General features: G+C 63.4%; 2 protein-coding genes across 7 annotated transcripts in view; one reads left to right on the top strand and one right to left on the bottom strand.

Moving 5' to 3' along the window:
• CNTROB (centrobin, centriole duplication and spindle assembly protein) overlaps positions 1-14804 on the top strand; it is a 35628-nt gene that overhangs the window by 7704 nt on the left and 13120 nt on the right. For 2 of the 5 annotated variants that reach the window (XM_054005316.1, XM_054005315.1), the window contains exons 2-6: positions 6102-6190; positions 6887-7232; positions 7315-7405; positions 8299-8380; positions 8682-8847. In XM_054005316.1, coding sequence (XP_053861291.1) covers positions 6102-6190; positions 6887-7232; positions 7315-7405; positions 8299-8380; positions 8682-8847 — 774 coding nt within the window. Of the gene's footprint in view, positions 1-5509; positions 5557-6101; positions 6191-6886; positions 7233-7314; positions 7406-8298; positions 8381-8681; positions 8848-14804 lie in introns of those variants that run through there. The other 3 variants (XM_054005320.1, XM_054005317.1, XM_054005318.1) reach the window with 3 other exon arrangements.
• TRAPPC1 (trafficking protein particle complex subunit 1) lies at positions 2561-5528 on the bottom strand. Of its 2 annotated transcripts, XR_008441698.1 has the most exons (6): positions 5429-5528; positions 4616-4714; positions 4347-4417; positions 3757-3895; positions 3150-3386; positions 2561-2769 (listed from the first exon to the last, which is right to left on the bottom strand). XR_008441698.1 is itself a non-coding variant. In XM_054005327.1 (5 exons), the coding sequence occupies exons 2-5, from the start codon at positions 4712-4714 to the stop codon at positions 3258-3260; spliced, it is 438 nt and encodes a 145-aa protein (XP_053861302.1). In that variant the 5' UTR covers positions 5429-5528; the 3' UTR covers positions 2561-3257. The 2 variants fall into 2 exon arrangements, 1 of the variants encoding a protein (XP_053861302.1); XM_054005327.1 differs by having other exon boundaries at positions 2561-3386.

Below are 14804 nucleotides of genomic sequence, written 5' to 3' on the forward strand. Positions count from 1 at the left end.
TCCGGCCACTCTCCCCTCTACTCCCCTCCCCGGGGAGCCACGTGGAGCCGGCTTAGCCGGGAGCTGGGCAGCTGCGTCCCTCTCCCCCCTCCTACCATCTGCCCCCTCCCCATCCCCCGTGTGACCCGTCCCCAGGCCCCTCTCCTTGCGCCCCCTTTCTGCAGCTCATTAACCGTGGCCCCGCTCCCCTCCCTCCGGGGGCACTTGCCCCCTGGAGAGCCACTCCCTTGGTGAACCTCCACAGCAGGGGGACCCCTGGCAGAGTGATCTCCTCTCCCTACCTACTCCACAGGCACTGCCCCTCCCCACCCCGTGCCCCCAACTGCTGCCCACCCCCAGACTATAGGGACCATGCCATGTGAACTGGTCTGCCCGCTGCCCCTCTCCCAGCCTGGGCACATCTCTAACTCACCCACCCTGCCCCCGCTGTAGGGGGCATGGACGGACAGGGACCACACCGCTCTTCCCATGGGCAGTGGGTTCTCACCAGCCGTGTTCTCACAAGGACTGGTTCTTACAAGAGCCTGGATATTTTCCCAAGGGGCCTGTGGTTTTCACAAGTGGTTCCTGATTCTCACCAGAGACATGTGATTCTCATAAAAGACCTGAGATTTTCACAAGAGGCCCATGATTTTCACAAATGGTCACTGATTGTCACAAGAGCCTGGAGATTTTCACAAGAGGCCGGTGGTTTTCATGAGTGGTCCCTGAATCTCACAAGAGGCCAGAGATTGTCACGATGGTTTTTCACACGCACTCCCTGCCTCTCACAAGAGGCCTGAGATTTTCACAAGACCAATGATTTTTCACGAGGGGTTCCTCATTTTCACAGACCAGGGATTTTTTGGAGGGGGGCTCAGACCCAGGGACACTAGGAAGGGGGAGACTCCCCCTCTAGGCAGACCCCGTCCTTTTCTAAGCACAGCTCTCCCCCCCCCACACCATATCAGCAGCTTCCAGGAGTGACTAGATTAGCTAAGCTGCTTAAGGGAACAGGAGGCCAGCAGCCTGGGTTGGCTCAGAGCTGGGAGTGGGGGGAAGAAGGGGCATCTGCTGGGGGGAGGGGAAAGGGCCCTTACACAGTGTGCGTGTGTGGTGGGTCTAGATCACCCTGTGGTGTCCAGGCATTCCCCCCGCTGTGGGTTCACCAAGGGAATCTCTCTCCAGGAGCCTGACAAGCAGAGGGGCTGGGAGCCCGGACTCCTGGGTTCTTTCCCCAGCTGTGGGAGGGGAGTGGGGGCTAGCAGTTGGGGGGTCATCAGTGAGCAGGCACATGGTTTCTATCCCCACATAGGGCCTGTGAGGGCATTATGGGGGAGCAGGGTACCCAGGACTCATCCCTTGCTATGTCCACGGTGTGCCAGCTTGGCTGGGCCCAGCTCCTGGGAGCGGGTGCCAGGCCGATCTGCAGCCCTGGAAGGGTTAATGCTGACAGCGCTGGTCAGATCCCCGTATTTGGGGCTGTCAGGGAATTAAAGCACCGGCATCATGCAAACAACTAATGCTTAATGCGCCACCTGGCTCCAGACTACCCTCACCACCCCCGGCAGCACAGCTCTGCTCGCACAGGGGACCCTATGGAGACCGGCGATGGAGCCCACAGAGCTGGGGAGAGAACCCAGGAGTCCTGGCTCCCAGCCCCCTTGCTCTAACCCACCAGCCCCCACTTCCCTCCCAGAGACAGGGAGAGAGCCCAGGAGTCCTGGCTCCCAGCCCTAACCACTAGACCTGACTCACTCAGTTTCCCTCTGTGTTTTGCATTGCTAGCCCAGGGGGAGGGGTGGGGAAGAAAGGGTTATGCCTGCTTTCGGGATAGGTGCAGCTGTCATCTTGGGGTCTGGGCCACGGCTCGTTCAGGGAGGGCTTGTAAGCCCCATGAAGGCGGCCTCCAGCCAGACGATAGCCTATCTCCCACAACTCAACACTTGCTCCCTAGCCAGTGGGACACTCCGGCCCGCAGCAGCAGCTGCCTCGGGAAGCCATGAGGGGCCCCACCCAGAACCACGGCCACCCTCCCAGCCCGAGTACAAGGTCACCCCCCTCCCCAATTCTGCCCCCGGCTCGGGGAGGGGGGCGGGGAGCCAGGACTCCTGGGTTCCGCCCAGACGGGAACCAGCCACAGCCCTTCCCTGGCGCTGGTACCTGAGCGTCCCGGCCGGGGATTAGAGGAATTATCTCCCACAGATGCTCACCCGCACAGGCAGCGGGCGCTGCCTTTTAGCAGCAGGTGCCCCCCCTCCCCACACACTGCTCCTGGGCCAGCCCCCAGCTGGCAAATACAGGATTAACAGGGATAGCCTCCCTCTCCCCAGCATGACAGGGGAGCCGGTGCCCCCTAGAGGGGACAGGCCCCTGCCCCATTCCCCGCCCCCCTGCACCAGCCAGTCCCCGCCCTGCAGCCGGATGGGCCCAAGGCAAGATGCTTGCTGACTGTGCCGACCCCAGTCTGTCCAGCAGCAGCGGGTGCCCCCCATTGCCAGACACGAGCTGGTGCCCTCTGCCCCATGCCCGCTCCCCGGGGGGGCCAGAGGCGCCGGCACTGAAGGGAAGGCCGCTGGAATGGGAGAGCAACACTTTAATCCACCAAGGAGGCTCCGGCATGGAACTGGGATCTGCTCAGGACAACCCCAATGCCCGCCCAGCTCATGGAAGGTCTGAACATGCCCACTAATGCCACACTGAACAGGAGAAGCGTGTCCCACTTGGCAAAGGGCTGGGAGCCAGGACTCCGGGGTTCTCTCCCGGGCTCCACCTGGACGGGATTGGGGTCTAGGGCAGAGAAGGATGAAAGTCAGGAACCTGAGCTCCTGCTCTAACCACCAGCCCCCACTCCCCTCCCAGAGCCCAGGAGAGAACCCCGGAGTCCTGGCTCCCAGCCTCCCCAGCTCTAACCCTCCAGCTCCCACTCGCCCCCCATAGCTGGGGAGAGAACCCCGGAGTCCTGGCTCCCCGCCCCCCCAGCTCTAACCCTCCAGCCCCCACTCGCCCCCCAGAGCCGGGGAGAAAAGCCAGGGATCCTGCTCTATTCACTTAGACCCCCACTCCCCTCCCAGACTGAGCGAGCCCGCCCCCCCCAGCTAGACCCCGGGGGGGAGGGGGGGGGGTCGCGCGCGCACCAGCCTGCAGGGAATTGTGGGATGCAGGCTCACCCGGCTCTGTGAAGGGGGCGGGAGGGTGGGAGTGAGGCGGGGGCAGCCCCACGTCTTGTGCGGAGGGCTGGGGTTTGGCTGGTAGAGAGGCGCGGTGGGTGGGGGGGCTCAGCCGGCCCGGGCCGAGAAGAATGGCAGGCCCCGGATGAAGCCATCCAGCTTGGCGTGGAAGAGCTCACTCTGGATGGGTTCGCTCAGGCTGCACAGCGGGTTCTTCACCACGAACTCCACGTAGATCTGGGGGAGGGAAGAGAACCCAGGAGTCCTGGTTCCTATTCTAACCCACCAGCCCCCACTCCCCTCCCAGAGCAGGGGAGAGAACCCAGGAGTCCTGGCTCCCAGTCCACCCCTGCTCTAACCCTCCAGCCCCCACTCCCCTCCCAGAGCCGGGGAGAGAACCCAGGAGTCCCTGCTCCCAGCCCCCCCCCCTCTAACCCACCAGCCCCCACTCCCCTCCCAGAGCAGGGGAGAGAACCCAGGAGTCCTGGCTCCCAGTCCACCCCTGCTCTAACCACCAGCCCCTACTCCCCTCCCAGAGCCAGGGAGAGAACCCAGGAGTCCTGGCTCCCAGCCCCCACTCCCAGGCAGGGCCCAGGCCCAGACTCACATTGCTGTAGATCTGGTGGAGCACGTCTCGGATGTTGCCCACGCCCAGGTCCGTGTTCATGACGACCTTGAGCCCGCTGGGCGTCTCATAATAATGCAGCTTGTACTTGCTGGTCTGAAAGGCCAGGAACCCGTCCTTCCTGAGCCCGCGCGGCTAAGGAGTGTGATGGGGTCTGTCCCCCACTCCCCCGAAAACTCCTCAACCCAGGCATATGGATCAGGAATCTCCCCCATGCCACACAGCCCATCCATTGGACAGAGAACCCCACCCAGATCCTACAGAGCCCCCCCCAGCCCATCGCATGGACAGAGACCCCCCCAGACCCTACACAGCTCCCCCTGCTGGCCCCCCCAGCCCATCACATGGATAGAGACCCCCCACATCCTACACAGCCCGCTGATGGGCCCCCCAGCTCATCACATGGATGAGACCCCCCCCGACCCTACACAGCCCAGCTCATCACATGGATAGAGACTGCCCCAGACTCTACATATCCTCCCAGCCCATCACATGCCTACAGCCCCTCCACCCCCCCAGTCCTGCACAGCCCCTGCCCCCCAGCGGAGCCCTATGGTGGGGCGGAAGGATACATGTCGACGGGGCTCATCTTGCCCACGAAGGAGCGCATGGAGAAGAGCATGCCGTACATGAGTTTGAACTCCTGGGGGGCAGCGAGAGAGAGGGCAGCGTGAGACCAACCCCTCGCCACAACGAGGCTGGGGTGGGTAGGAGGACGTGCGCCCCCGCCCCACTGGGGCCCCCGGGTCTCTCCTGGCGCCCCATGGGCTCAGCCCCCCAGGAAGCAAGAGTCTGGGCCCGGCCGACCAAGGTGCGGGGGGGGGTGCGGGGTGGGTCTCACCTCCTCCTTGGAGATGCCGGCTTGTTTCTTGCGGTGCCACTCGCTGTAATGCAGGCAGATCCCGTTGCGGTCAAAGAGGTACAGGTTGTGCACAGTCATCTGTGGGACGGAAAGGGGCAGGGCATGGGGGTGATGGGCACACAAGAGGGCATGGGGGGGGGGGAAGACCTTCGTTACTGGGCTCTTTAATTTCCTTCTGCTTTTCTCCCTCTCCCTGACCCTGCAGCTCCAACCCTCCCAAGCCCCCCACATGGAGCCCCACGGTCCCTCCCAGCCCCACTTGAGCCCACCTTTCCCCCAACTACCCCACAACCCACCCCAGCCCCCCAAGGCCCGACCTACCATTCAGCCAACCCCACCCATCCCACCCCCAGCCTTTTTACCCACAAACCAGCCCCAGCCCCGCCCCCACACCCCAACTCTGCCCCACCCCCAGCCTTTCCACCCCCCAACCCAGCCCCAATCCCGCCCCAACTCTGCCCCACCCCCAGCCTTTCCACCCCCCAAACCACCCCCAACTCTGCCCCACCCCCAGCCTTTCCACCCCCCAACCCAGCCCCGCCCCCACACCCCAACTCTGCCCCACCCCCAGCCTTTCCACCCCCCAACCCAGCCCCAATCCCGCCCCAACTCTGCCCCACCCCCAGCCTTTCCACCCCCCAAACCACCCCCAACTCTGCCCCACCCCCAGCCTTTCCACCCCCCAACCCAGCCCCGCCCCCACACCCCAACTCTGCCCCACCCCCAGCCTTTCCACCCCCCAAACCAGCCGCAATCCCGCCCCAACTCTGCCCCACCCCCGCACTCTCAGACCTCTGCCACTGCTGGCCCCGGCCCCGCCGCAGGCTTTTTCCCTTCCGCGCCGCCGCTTCCGCTTCCGCCCCGCCCCGCGCGCCGGCCCTTGCCCCGCACCAAGATGGCGGCGGCCGCCTCGCGCCCAGGTGACCGGTGGGCCGGAGGGGAGGGGAGGGGAGGGGCGCGCGGGGATGGTGTCGGGGAGTCGGGTGGCGGGGTGGGGCTGGGGATGAGGAGGGGCGGGGCTAAAGCGCTGGGGGCGGGGCTGGATCGTCGCGGGGCGGAGGGGTGGAGCTGTGGGGGCGGGGCTGGAGCGTCGCGGGGCGGAGGGGTGGAGCTGTGGGGGCGGGGCTGGAAGAGCAGTTGAGGGGGGTGAGGGTGAGAGTGACTCTGGGCAGCCCAGGGGGGAGGGGTTTTCCCAAGGGGAAGAGACAGGAGCCTTGTGGGGCTGGGTTGGGGTAGACCCTAGTGGGGTGGGGCGGGGCTGGGGGGTGACCCTTATGGGGCTGGGGGAGACCCCTGTGGGACTGGAGGGGGGGGGCTGTTCTGGGGGTGATCTCTGGACGCGGTGAGCCCTTGTGGGGGGAGGGGCTAAGGGAATCATGGGGGGATGGGGAGACCCTGGTGATGCTGGTGGCCTGGCTGGGTCCCCCCTGACTGCTCTGTGCCCCCCCAACCCCTGCACCCCCAGGGTCTGTGTGGAGCCAGAGCCTGGAGCGCCCCCCGGCGGCTGTTGCCCTGGTGTGAGGGACCCAGCACCTTCCCCTCCACCTCTGGCAGGTGAGTGGTGATGCCTGTCCCATAGCAGGGTCCCCCCCCCCCCTGGGGATTGCCCCACTGGTTGACACCCCCAGGGTGGCTGGAGCGGCCTCTACACCAGTTCCTGCCCCCATGGCTGGGCCAGAGCCACAAGGCCAAGGGAGCCAAGGGTGCGGGGTGGCCAATGGACATGGCAGAGGGGCATTGCTGGCACATGATGGCATATATCACATTGGTAGATGTGCAGGTGAACGAGCCCCTGATGGTATGGCTGATGTGATTAGGTCCTATGATGATGTCACTTGAATAGATATGTGGACAGAGTTGGCATTGGGCTTTGTTACAAGGATAGGTTCCTGGGGTGACTCCAACCTGCCCTGATTGATGAGACATGTGGGGGTCCAATATGCTCAGGACTCCTGGGTTCTCTCCCCATCTCTGGGAGAGGGAGAGGGGGTGGGGGCTGGTGGGTTAGAGCACGGGGGGTTGGGAGCCAGGACTCCTGGGTTCTCTCCCCGGCTCTGGGAAGGGAGTGGGGGGCTAGTTGTTAGAATGGGGGTGGTGGTTGGGAAGCCAGGACTCCTGGGTTCTATCCTGGCTGTGTGTGTGTATGTGTGTCAGAGCCCCTCTACTGCTCTCAGCTGGGGGGATTCCTGGCGGTGTGTGGGGCTGTGGCTGTCTGTGTGTGTCAGAGCCTCTCTATTGCTCACAATCAAGGGGGACTCCCCAGGCGACAAGTTCCCAGTCCCTTCGGCTGCGCTCTTTCCCCGGCGACCGCGCGGCCCCCCCCATGGCGGAGAAGGGCCCCTGCCCCGGGCTGGACGCCTCCCTGCGCAGTGAGGACCTGCTCAGCGACATGGAGCCGCTGCCCCTCTCCGCCCCAGCCACGCCGGCCCAGCCCTTCGGCTCAGAGGTGACAGCCCAACTCTACACCTCCCTGCGCCGGAGCCGTCAGGCCGAGCTGGACGCCTGCTCCCAGCTGCAGCCGCCTGACCTGGACGCCCTGGCCGAGGAGCTGAACCGCACGCTTTCAGTCGGGGTGGAGGCTAGCGCCCGCAGGAAGGTGAGGAGGGGGGATGTGGGGCGGGACGGTGGGGCAGGCCGTGGGGCCGGGCGGCATTGACGGCTGTGTCTGGCTCCTCCAGCAGGGCGGCGAGTCGCGGCATGTGGCCGAGATGGAGACCGTGAGGTCGCACCTGCGGACCATGCTGCAGGATTCCCGTGAACTGCCCTCTGGTGAGTGGGGCGGGGGGCACTCTCCCCTGGCAGTCAGAGCTGGAATGGGAACAGCCGCCCCGCCCCAGAGGTGGAAGCATTTCAGCGTCGGGTGAAGGGTCCATGGATAATCAGCTGCCCCGCCCCAGAGGTGGCTGCATCTCAGCGCTGGGTGAGGGGTCCCTGTGTAACCAGCCGCCCGACCCCAATATGGCTGCATCTCCGCGCCGGGCGAGGGGTCCCTGTGTAACAAGCTGCCCCACCCCAGAGGTGGCTGCATCTCAGCGTCGGGCGAGGGGTCCCTCTATAAATAGCCGCTCTAGCTGTGGGTGCATTTCAGTGTTGGCCCTATATAACCAGCCGCCCTGCCCCAGAGGTGGCCGCATCTCAGTGCCGGGCGAGGGATCTCTGCACGTGCCGTAGGTTAGGGGTGGCTTATGGTTACAAGACTTGCTAGGTTACCTTGGGCCATCACAGGTTCCCTTTCGCTCCCCCCCCACTCTTTTTCCTCTCTCCTTGCAAAGTGCAGCAGGGCCTGCAGAGGGCACTGTGGCAGTGCCCAGCCATGCCAGGGAGCAGAGCACAGCACAGAGCTGCTGGGTCTGGGTCAGCTCAGCCCCCCATGAAGCTGCCTGGCCCCTGTGTGAGGGAACAGTGCTGCCCTGCCTGGGCCCTTGGCTAGACCACGAGCCCCCACCCCCCTCCCAGAGCTGGGGAGAGAACCCAGGAGTCCTGACTCCCAGTCCCCCCTCCCCCGCTCTAACCACTAGCCCACACTCCCCTCCCAGAGCCAGGGGGTGGTTGTGTCGCAAGGGGAGCAGCACGCACTGCCCATGGGGTGGGACACGGGGGCTCCGGAGCTCCCCAGCAGATCTGGAGGACGGTGTTGCTGAGCAGCCGGCCCCTTTCTCCAGCAGGGGGCGCCCTCGGCTTGGGCTTGGCAGAGCAGAAGGACGACGACTCCTTTGAGAGCGACAGTACCACTGCCCTCCTCGCGTGAGTGCTGGCGGGGGGAAGCAGGTTAAAGTCAGACTGTTATTGGGCTGCCCCGCCCCAGAGGTGGCTGCAACTCAGCGCTGGGCGAGGGGTCCCTGAGTAACCAGCCGCCCCGCCCCAGAGGTGGCTGCATCTCAGTGCTGGGCGAGGGGTCCCTGTGTCACCAGCTGCCCCACCCCAGAGGCAGCTGTGTCTCGGCGTCGGCACCCACAGACGCCCTGGAGAGAGCTGGGGCGGGGGCTGAGGATGCTGAGCTGTGCTGGCCTGTCTGGGAGCCCCCTAACCCCCTGCCCTCTTTCAGCGCCAGGCCCCTGCAGGAGCTGTCCCCTCCCGGCTCAGTGTGCGGCCTGGAGGAGCTGTTTCCCCGCTACGCCAGCCTGCGCCTGGGCACCCCCCCTGAGCCCGCGCCCGCCACGGAGCCCCAGCTGCTGAAGGAGGCGCTGGCCAAGGAGCGGGCCCGCCGGAAGGTGAGGGGCTGGGCGCTGGGTTGGTCTTCCAGGATCCTTTGCCCCCAGCTCTCACCATGAATGTATTTCCAGGGAGCGGTGTACCCAGTACATGTGTGTACCAGCGGTGTATACATGTGGAGGGGAGGGTGTACAGGGGTGTGTGTAGATGTGAACCTGGGGGACTGTGTGCCCTGTGTGTGCTGACCTGGTGGGTGTGGAGGGGTGTATACCTGGGGAGGGATGTACCCAGAGTGTATGTGTGTGTAAACACATGCCAGAGGGTTTGTGGGTGTGTACCTGGGCTGTGGGCATGTGTTTACACATACTGGGGCTGGACAGACATGTGTACCCGGGGAGGGGTGTACCCAAGGTGTGGGTGTTTACATGTACCGGAGCTGGGTGGGCGGGTCTACCCAGTTAGGGGTGTACCTGGGGTGGAGGTGTGTGCTGGGTGGCCGGGTGTACCTGGGAAGGTGTGTAACCAGGCATTCTGTGTGTGTGTGTGTGTTTACAGGGTGTACCTGGGGCAGGGGAGTGGGTTTATATGAACCAGTGCTGGGCAGGCGGGTGTACCTGGGGATGGGGGTACCCGGTGTGTGTGTGTGTGGGTGTTGACACGTACCAGGGCTGGGCAGGCGGGTGTACTCAGGGAGGGGTGTACCTGGGATGGTGTGTGTGTTTTATACGTACTGGGGCTGGGCGGGTGGGTGTGTCACGGACTCCCAGATCGTGCCCACTCTTGGCCCCATGCGGTCCGTGGGGGGATCCTCTTCCAGTGCGACAGCCCTTCTCGGGGGTCCACTCTCTCTCGGGGTTAGGACCCACGCACCTCTCAGAGCCTTAGCATGTCTGTCTCTGCCGTGGGCCCCCTCAGGGAGTCCACTTGCTCTGGACCCCCGGGGCCTCCATCCCCCGAAGGGGTTGATGCAACCCTGTTCTCTAGACCGGAGTGACTCTTAGCCAGTGTAAAACAGGAGGGTTTATTGAGAGGTGAACACAGCACCGGAAACTCTGACCCTCAGGCCTGGCCTCCCTCAGCCCAGCCCATCCAAGTCTCCCCTGCATCCAGGTGGGCTCTGCCTGCTCCCCCTCTCCAGCCCAGAGCCCTCCTGCTTCCTAGCTGGGCATCTGCTATCACGGGCCCCAAGCCCCACCTCTGTCCATTGTCTTCTTTCCAGGGAAACAGGGTCGTAAACAGGGTCACTGGGTCTCCTCTCCCCTCTTCTGTCCTCTGGCCCCCTCTGGCTGGAACCGGCTGGTTAGGTCACGGGGTCCTCTCTTCACAGCCCATGGTCCTCCCACTGGCCAGAACCAGCTGCAACTCCTGCGCTGCGTTTCCGGGTCGTCAGGTCACCAGTCGCTGGGGTGTCCATTCTCCAGGGCATTGGCTGGGGTCCCAAGTTCCCTCTCCGGTCCTCTGTAACAACAAACTTCCTCTCCCCTCACCTCGTTAAACCAGTAACACCTGGGGAAACTGAGTCCCACTCCCTCTGCACGAAAATCCTCCACTTCGTCACAGGGTGTACCTGGGGTGGTGTGTGTGTTTATACGTCCCAGGGCTGGACGGGCGGGTGTACTCAGGGAGGGGTGTATGCGGGGTGGTGCGTGTGATTTTACACGTGCTGGGTGTACCTGGGTAGGGTGTAGCTAGGCTGTGTGTGTGTGTGTGTGTACTTGGAGGTGCGTAGGGCTGGCTAAGGTGATTCTAACCCATCGTGGTGAGATGCAGGGCTAGATGGGCACATTGATTTGATCTGATCTGGGGTGGGGGTGGGGTGAGAGGGTGTCGTTGTCACGGAGTATTGGGGGACTCAGGGCCCTGCACCCCCGGCTTCCTGCGATTCACCATGACTCTCAGCCAGCCAGTAAAGCAGAAGGTTTATTTGGATGACAGGAATACAGTCCAAGACAGGTCTTGCAGGCACAGACAACTGGGACCCCCTCAGTTTGGTCCATCTTGGGGTCCCAGCCCCCCTTGGAAGGTCAGAGCCATCTCTGCCCCCCAGCCATCTCTCCAGCCTGCTTCCCACACTCTCCTTTCAGCGACCCCTCCCACAGCCTTTGTTCAGTTTCCCGGGCTAAGGAGTCGCCTCCCCTTCAACCCCTTCCTGGGTTCTCATGTTACACACTCAGGTATGCGCCCTCGGGCAGATCCCATCCTGCAATGCAGACTATCCCAGAACACTCCCCTGTCAGCATTCACAGACCACCGTGAGAACAGGCCCAGTTCGTCACATCTCTCCCCCCTTCGAGACCGAACTGAGCAGGGTCACTTTAGCCAGTGACCCGGGGAAGTTCGAACCTACCCCCGTTCCCATGGATGCCCCCGCATCCCTCCAGTTCCTTGGTGGGAATTACACCAGGCCCCTTCAGTTTCACACCCCCCCTTAGGTCGGGGTGCTTGATGGCACTCGCAGTTCGCATGTGGGAAGGTTTATGCGGCCTGTGCCCTTTTCCCACCCCCATACCTCTGGGGTTCCAACTGGGCTGTGGTCTTCTCCCAGCGCTCCAGTCTGGAGGTCTGTGCTTTGGGCTCTCTTGGTTTAGAGCCGCCCTTTTAACCTTGGCCACCCTCTGGAAAGGATCCTTTATGCTGGGCAAGGGTCCTAAAGCTGTTTTCCCCTTGTCCCAGGCCTTCCTCCCCCTCTGACAGGGGTCACAGGATCCGCAGTACTGTCGGACAGTAACAAAGACCCCAGGCCAGTAAAAGCTCCGTAGCAGCCTCTGCTGGGTACGCCAGGTTCCCTGGTGCCCTGAGAGGGGAATATCATGGGCCCGGCACAGCAGCTGGCGGCGATACTTCTGGGGTACCACCAGCTGCCTCCTGATCCCCCCTGACTCCATTTCCCCTGGGGGAGCCCATTCTCGGTACAGGAACCCCTTCTCCCACAGGAACCTTTTCCGGCCACCTCGTCCCATGGTCTGTACCGCATTGAGGTCGGCTAGGTCCCTTATCTTCCGCAAGGAGGGGTCTCTCTGTAACTCGGCCTGGAACTCAGCAGCTGGGACAGGGATGGCCACCTGCTCTTCCTCGCCCGCTGGGCCTGAAGCTGCAGCCTCCCTGAGCCGTGTCCCTGGGCGTTCCCTCCCCACCAGGTTAGGGTCCTGCGCCTCAGGCAAGGCACCCCCCCCAAGGCCAGGGCGCAGTGCCCCTCGCCGGCTCTGACTGCGGGTCACAACCAGTGCCTTTTGGGGGTTGCTTGGCCAGTTCTCCAGGTCCCCCCCCATCAATACCTCAGTGGGCAAATACGGGTGTACCCCCACATCCTTGGGGCCCTCCTTGGCCCCCCACTTCAGGTGTACCCTTGCCACGGGTACTTTGACTGGTGTTCCGCCCACCCCCGTCAGGGTCAGGTAGGTGTTGGGCACCACCTGATCTGGGGCCACCACCTCGGGCCGGGCCAGCGTCACCTCTGCGCCCGTATCCCAGTATCCATTGACCTTCCTCCCATCCACCTCCAGGGGAACAAGGTACTCTCTCCGGAGGGACAGCCCCGCGCCTACCATATAAACCAAAAACCCTGAGTCTGGAGCATCCAGCCCCCTAGAGGAGCTGGCCTGGAGCTCTCCTCCCTCCTTAGCAGGTGGTACTCTGCCAGCCCCTCTTCCCTGGGAATGCTGCCTTTCGCCGGGCTGGGTCTCTACCCAGTTAACCCTCTGTGGGTTCGGTCTGCTCAGTCTGTCCCTGAGCCTAGGGCACTGGGCCCGTATGTGGCCCTTTTGGCCACAGTGGTAGCAGCCCATGTCCCATGGGTCCCCTTGAGTAGGTCGGATGGTCCTGATGCCGGATGCTCCCCTCTGATGGTTTTTTTCTGTATTTTCCCATGGGGAGGTCCCATGGTGACTCTCTCTCTGCGTTGTGGTGGGACTGTTCCTTTGGGACTCCTCCCTTTTATCTCCTGACCGGCTCTTTACAAACTCATCAGCCAGCTGCCCGGCGTGTCGCGGGTTCTCTGGCTTTCTGTCCACCAACCACAGCCTCAGGTCGGATGGGCACCGGTCATACAGTTGCTCCAGTACCAGCAGTTTAATCAGGTCCTCCTTCGTCTGGGCCCCACCAGCCCACTTGCTGGCGTATCTCTCCATGCGGGCGGCTAGTTGCAGATATGAGATCTCAGGGGTTTTATCTTGACTCCGGAACCTTTCCCGGTACATCTCAGGAGTCAGCCCAAACTCTCGTAGCAGGGCCCTTTTGAATAGTTCGTAGTCCCCTTTCTCTGCCTCTCCCAGTTGGCGGTACAATGCCACGGATTTGGGGTCCAGTAAGGGGGTAAGGACCCGGAGTCTGTCCGCGGGGTCCACACGGTGCAGCTCGCAGGCCGTCTCAAAGGCCTCCAGGAAGTCATCCATGTCCTCCCCCTCCTTGTATGGGGCCATGATGCACTTATCAAAGCTCCGTGCAGTCCTGGGTCCCCCCTCACTCACCGCAGCCGGGGCTTCGCTGCCCTTCAATCTCGCCAGTTCCAGGTCATGCTGACGCTGTCTCTCATTCTCCTCCCGTTCACGCTGATGCTGTCTCTCTTTCTCCTCCCGTTCATGCTGACGCTGTCTCTCTTCATGCTGTCTCTGTTGTTCACGATCCTCCAGCTCTCTCAGTTTTAGCTCTTTCTCCCATTCCAGCCAATTCCGCTCCCCGGATGCCGAACGCCGCCGGGAGGATCCTCTGCTGGCCGGTGGGCTTCGCCGGGGGGACCCCCTGCTGGCCGGGGGGTTCACGGCGCCTTCGGTATTTGCTGGGCTCCTCCCCACCCTTCCCCTAGGCATAGGAAGGAGGGGTCTCGGGAAGCCCTCAGCAGCCGGCTGACCACTCCCAGCTGGGACAGACACTGGTGCCTGCGCTGCATTTGCCAGGCTGCTTCCCTGAGACACAGGGATCAGTTCATTCGCGCGATCTTCCGCCTCCAGCTGGGCAATGAGCTGTTCTTTGGTGAGCCTCCCAATGCGCAGCCGCCTCTGCTTGCACAGCTCCACCAGGTCGCTCTTAAGCCGCTTGGCATACATCTTCCTGCTGGCCACTCACCGGCCTGTGTGCTCACAGCTCCCCACAGTTCCCAGGGGGCCCCCTAGTGTGCCAGCCCTTCTCGAGGTCACCACCTCTCTGCCAGGGTCGAGCTGCAGACTCCTCCGCCCCTGGGACCACTCGCTGCGATCCCCCCGGGGGACCCTGTTACTGCAAAAGTCCTTCTCGCTGGTCACACACTCCCAGGGGTAATAACCGTCTCTCTCTCACTCTTCAGCACGCCTGGTCCCCGTCAATCCCCCTTCGTTTTACTGCTCCCCAGTCACTTACTGCAGGAAGCGCCGTCCACGGGGTGCAGTAGATCCCGCCGCTGCCACCAGTTGTCACGGAGTATTGGGGGACTCAGGGCCCTGCACCCCCGGCTTCCTGCGATTCACCATGACTCTCAGCCAGCCAGTAAAGCAGAAGGTTTATTTGGATGACAGGAATACAGTCCAAGACGGGTCTTGCAGGCACAGACAACTGGGACCCCCTCAGTTTGGTCCATCTTGGGGTCCCAGCCCCCCTTGGAAGGTCAGAGCCATCTCTGCCCCCCAGCCATCTCTCCAGCCTGCTTCCCACACACTCCTTTCAGCGACCCCTCCCACAGCCTTTGTTCAGTTTCCCGGGCTAAGGAGTCGCCTCCCCTTCAACCCCTTCCTGGGTTCTCATGTTACACACTCAGGTATGCGCCCTCGGGCGCCCTCGGGCAGATCCCATCCTGCAATGCAGACTATCCCAGAACACTCCCCTGTCAGCATTCACAGACCACCGTGAGAACAGGCCCAGTTCGTCACAGAGGGACCCCCAGCTGGGTGGACCCATTGCACTGTCCATGGGGGGGCGTACTGGAGCTCAGGATCAGCACTCCTGGGTTCTCCCCCCAGCTCTGGGAGGGCAGTGGGGGCTGGTGGATTAGAGCAGGGGGGGCTGGGAGCCAGGACTTCTGGGTTTTCTCCCCGGCTCTGGGAGGGGA

Source organism: Malaclemys terrapin, chromosome 15, assembly GCF_027887155.1.
Source record: "Malaclemys terrapin pileata isolate rMalTer1 chromosome 15, rMalTer1.hap1, whole genome shotgun sequence".
In the NCBI taxonomy this organism is placed as follows: Eukaryota; Metazoa; Chordata; order Testudines; family Emydidae; genus Malaclemys; species Malaclemys terrapin.

What these genes read in the sequence shown, in the direction of transcription:
- TRAPPC1 (XM_054005327.1), bottom strand. Translation starts at nt 4,714, where the DNA reads ATGACTGTGCACAACCTGTACCTCTTTGACCGCAACGGGATCTGCCTG. An exon ending in CCGGCATCTCCAAGGAGGAG is followed by an intron (nt 4,418 to 4,615) that starts GTGAGACCCACC and finishes GCTGCCCCCCAG; the next exon opens with GAGTTCAAACTCATGTACGG. An exon ending in AAGATGAGCCCCGTCGACAT is followed by an intron (nt 3,896 to 4,346) that starts GTATCCTTCCGC and finishes GCGCGGGCTCAG; the next exon opens with GAAGGACGGGTTCCTGGCCT.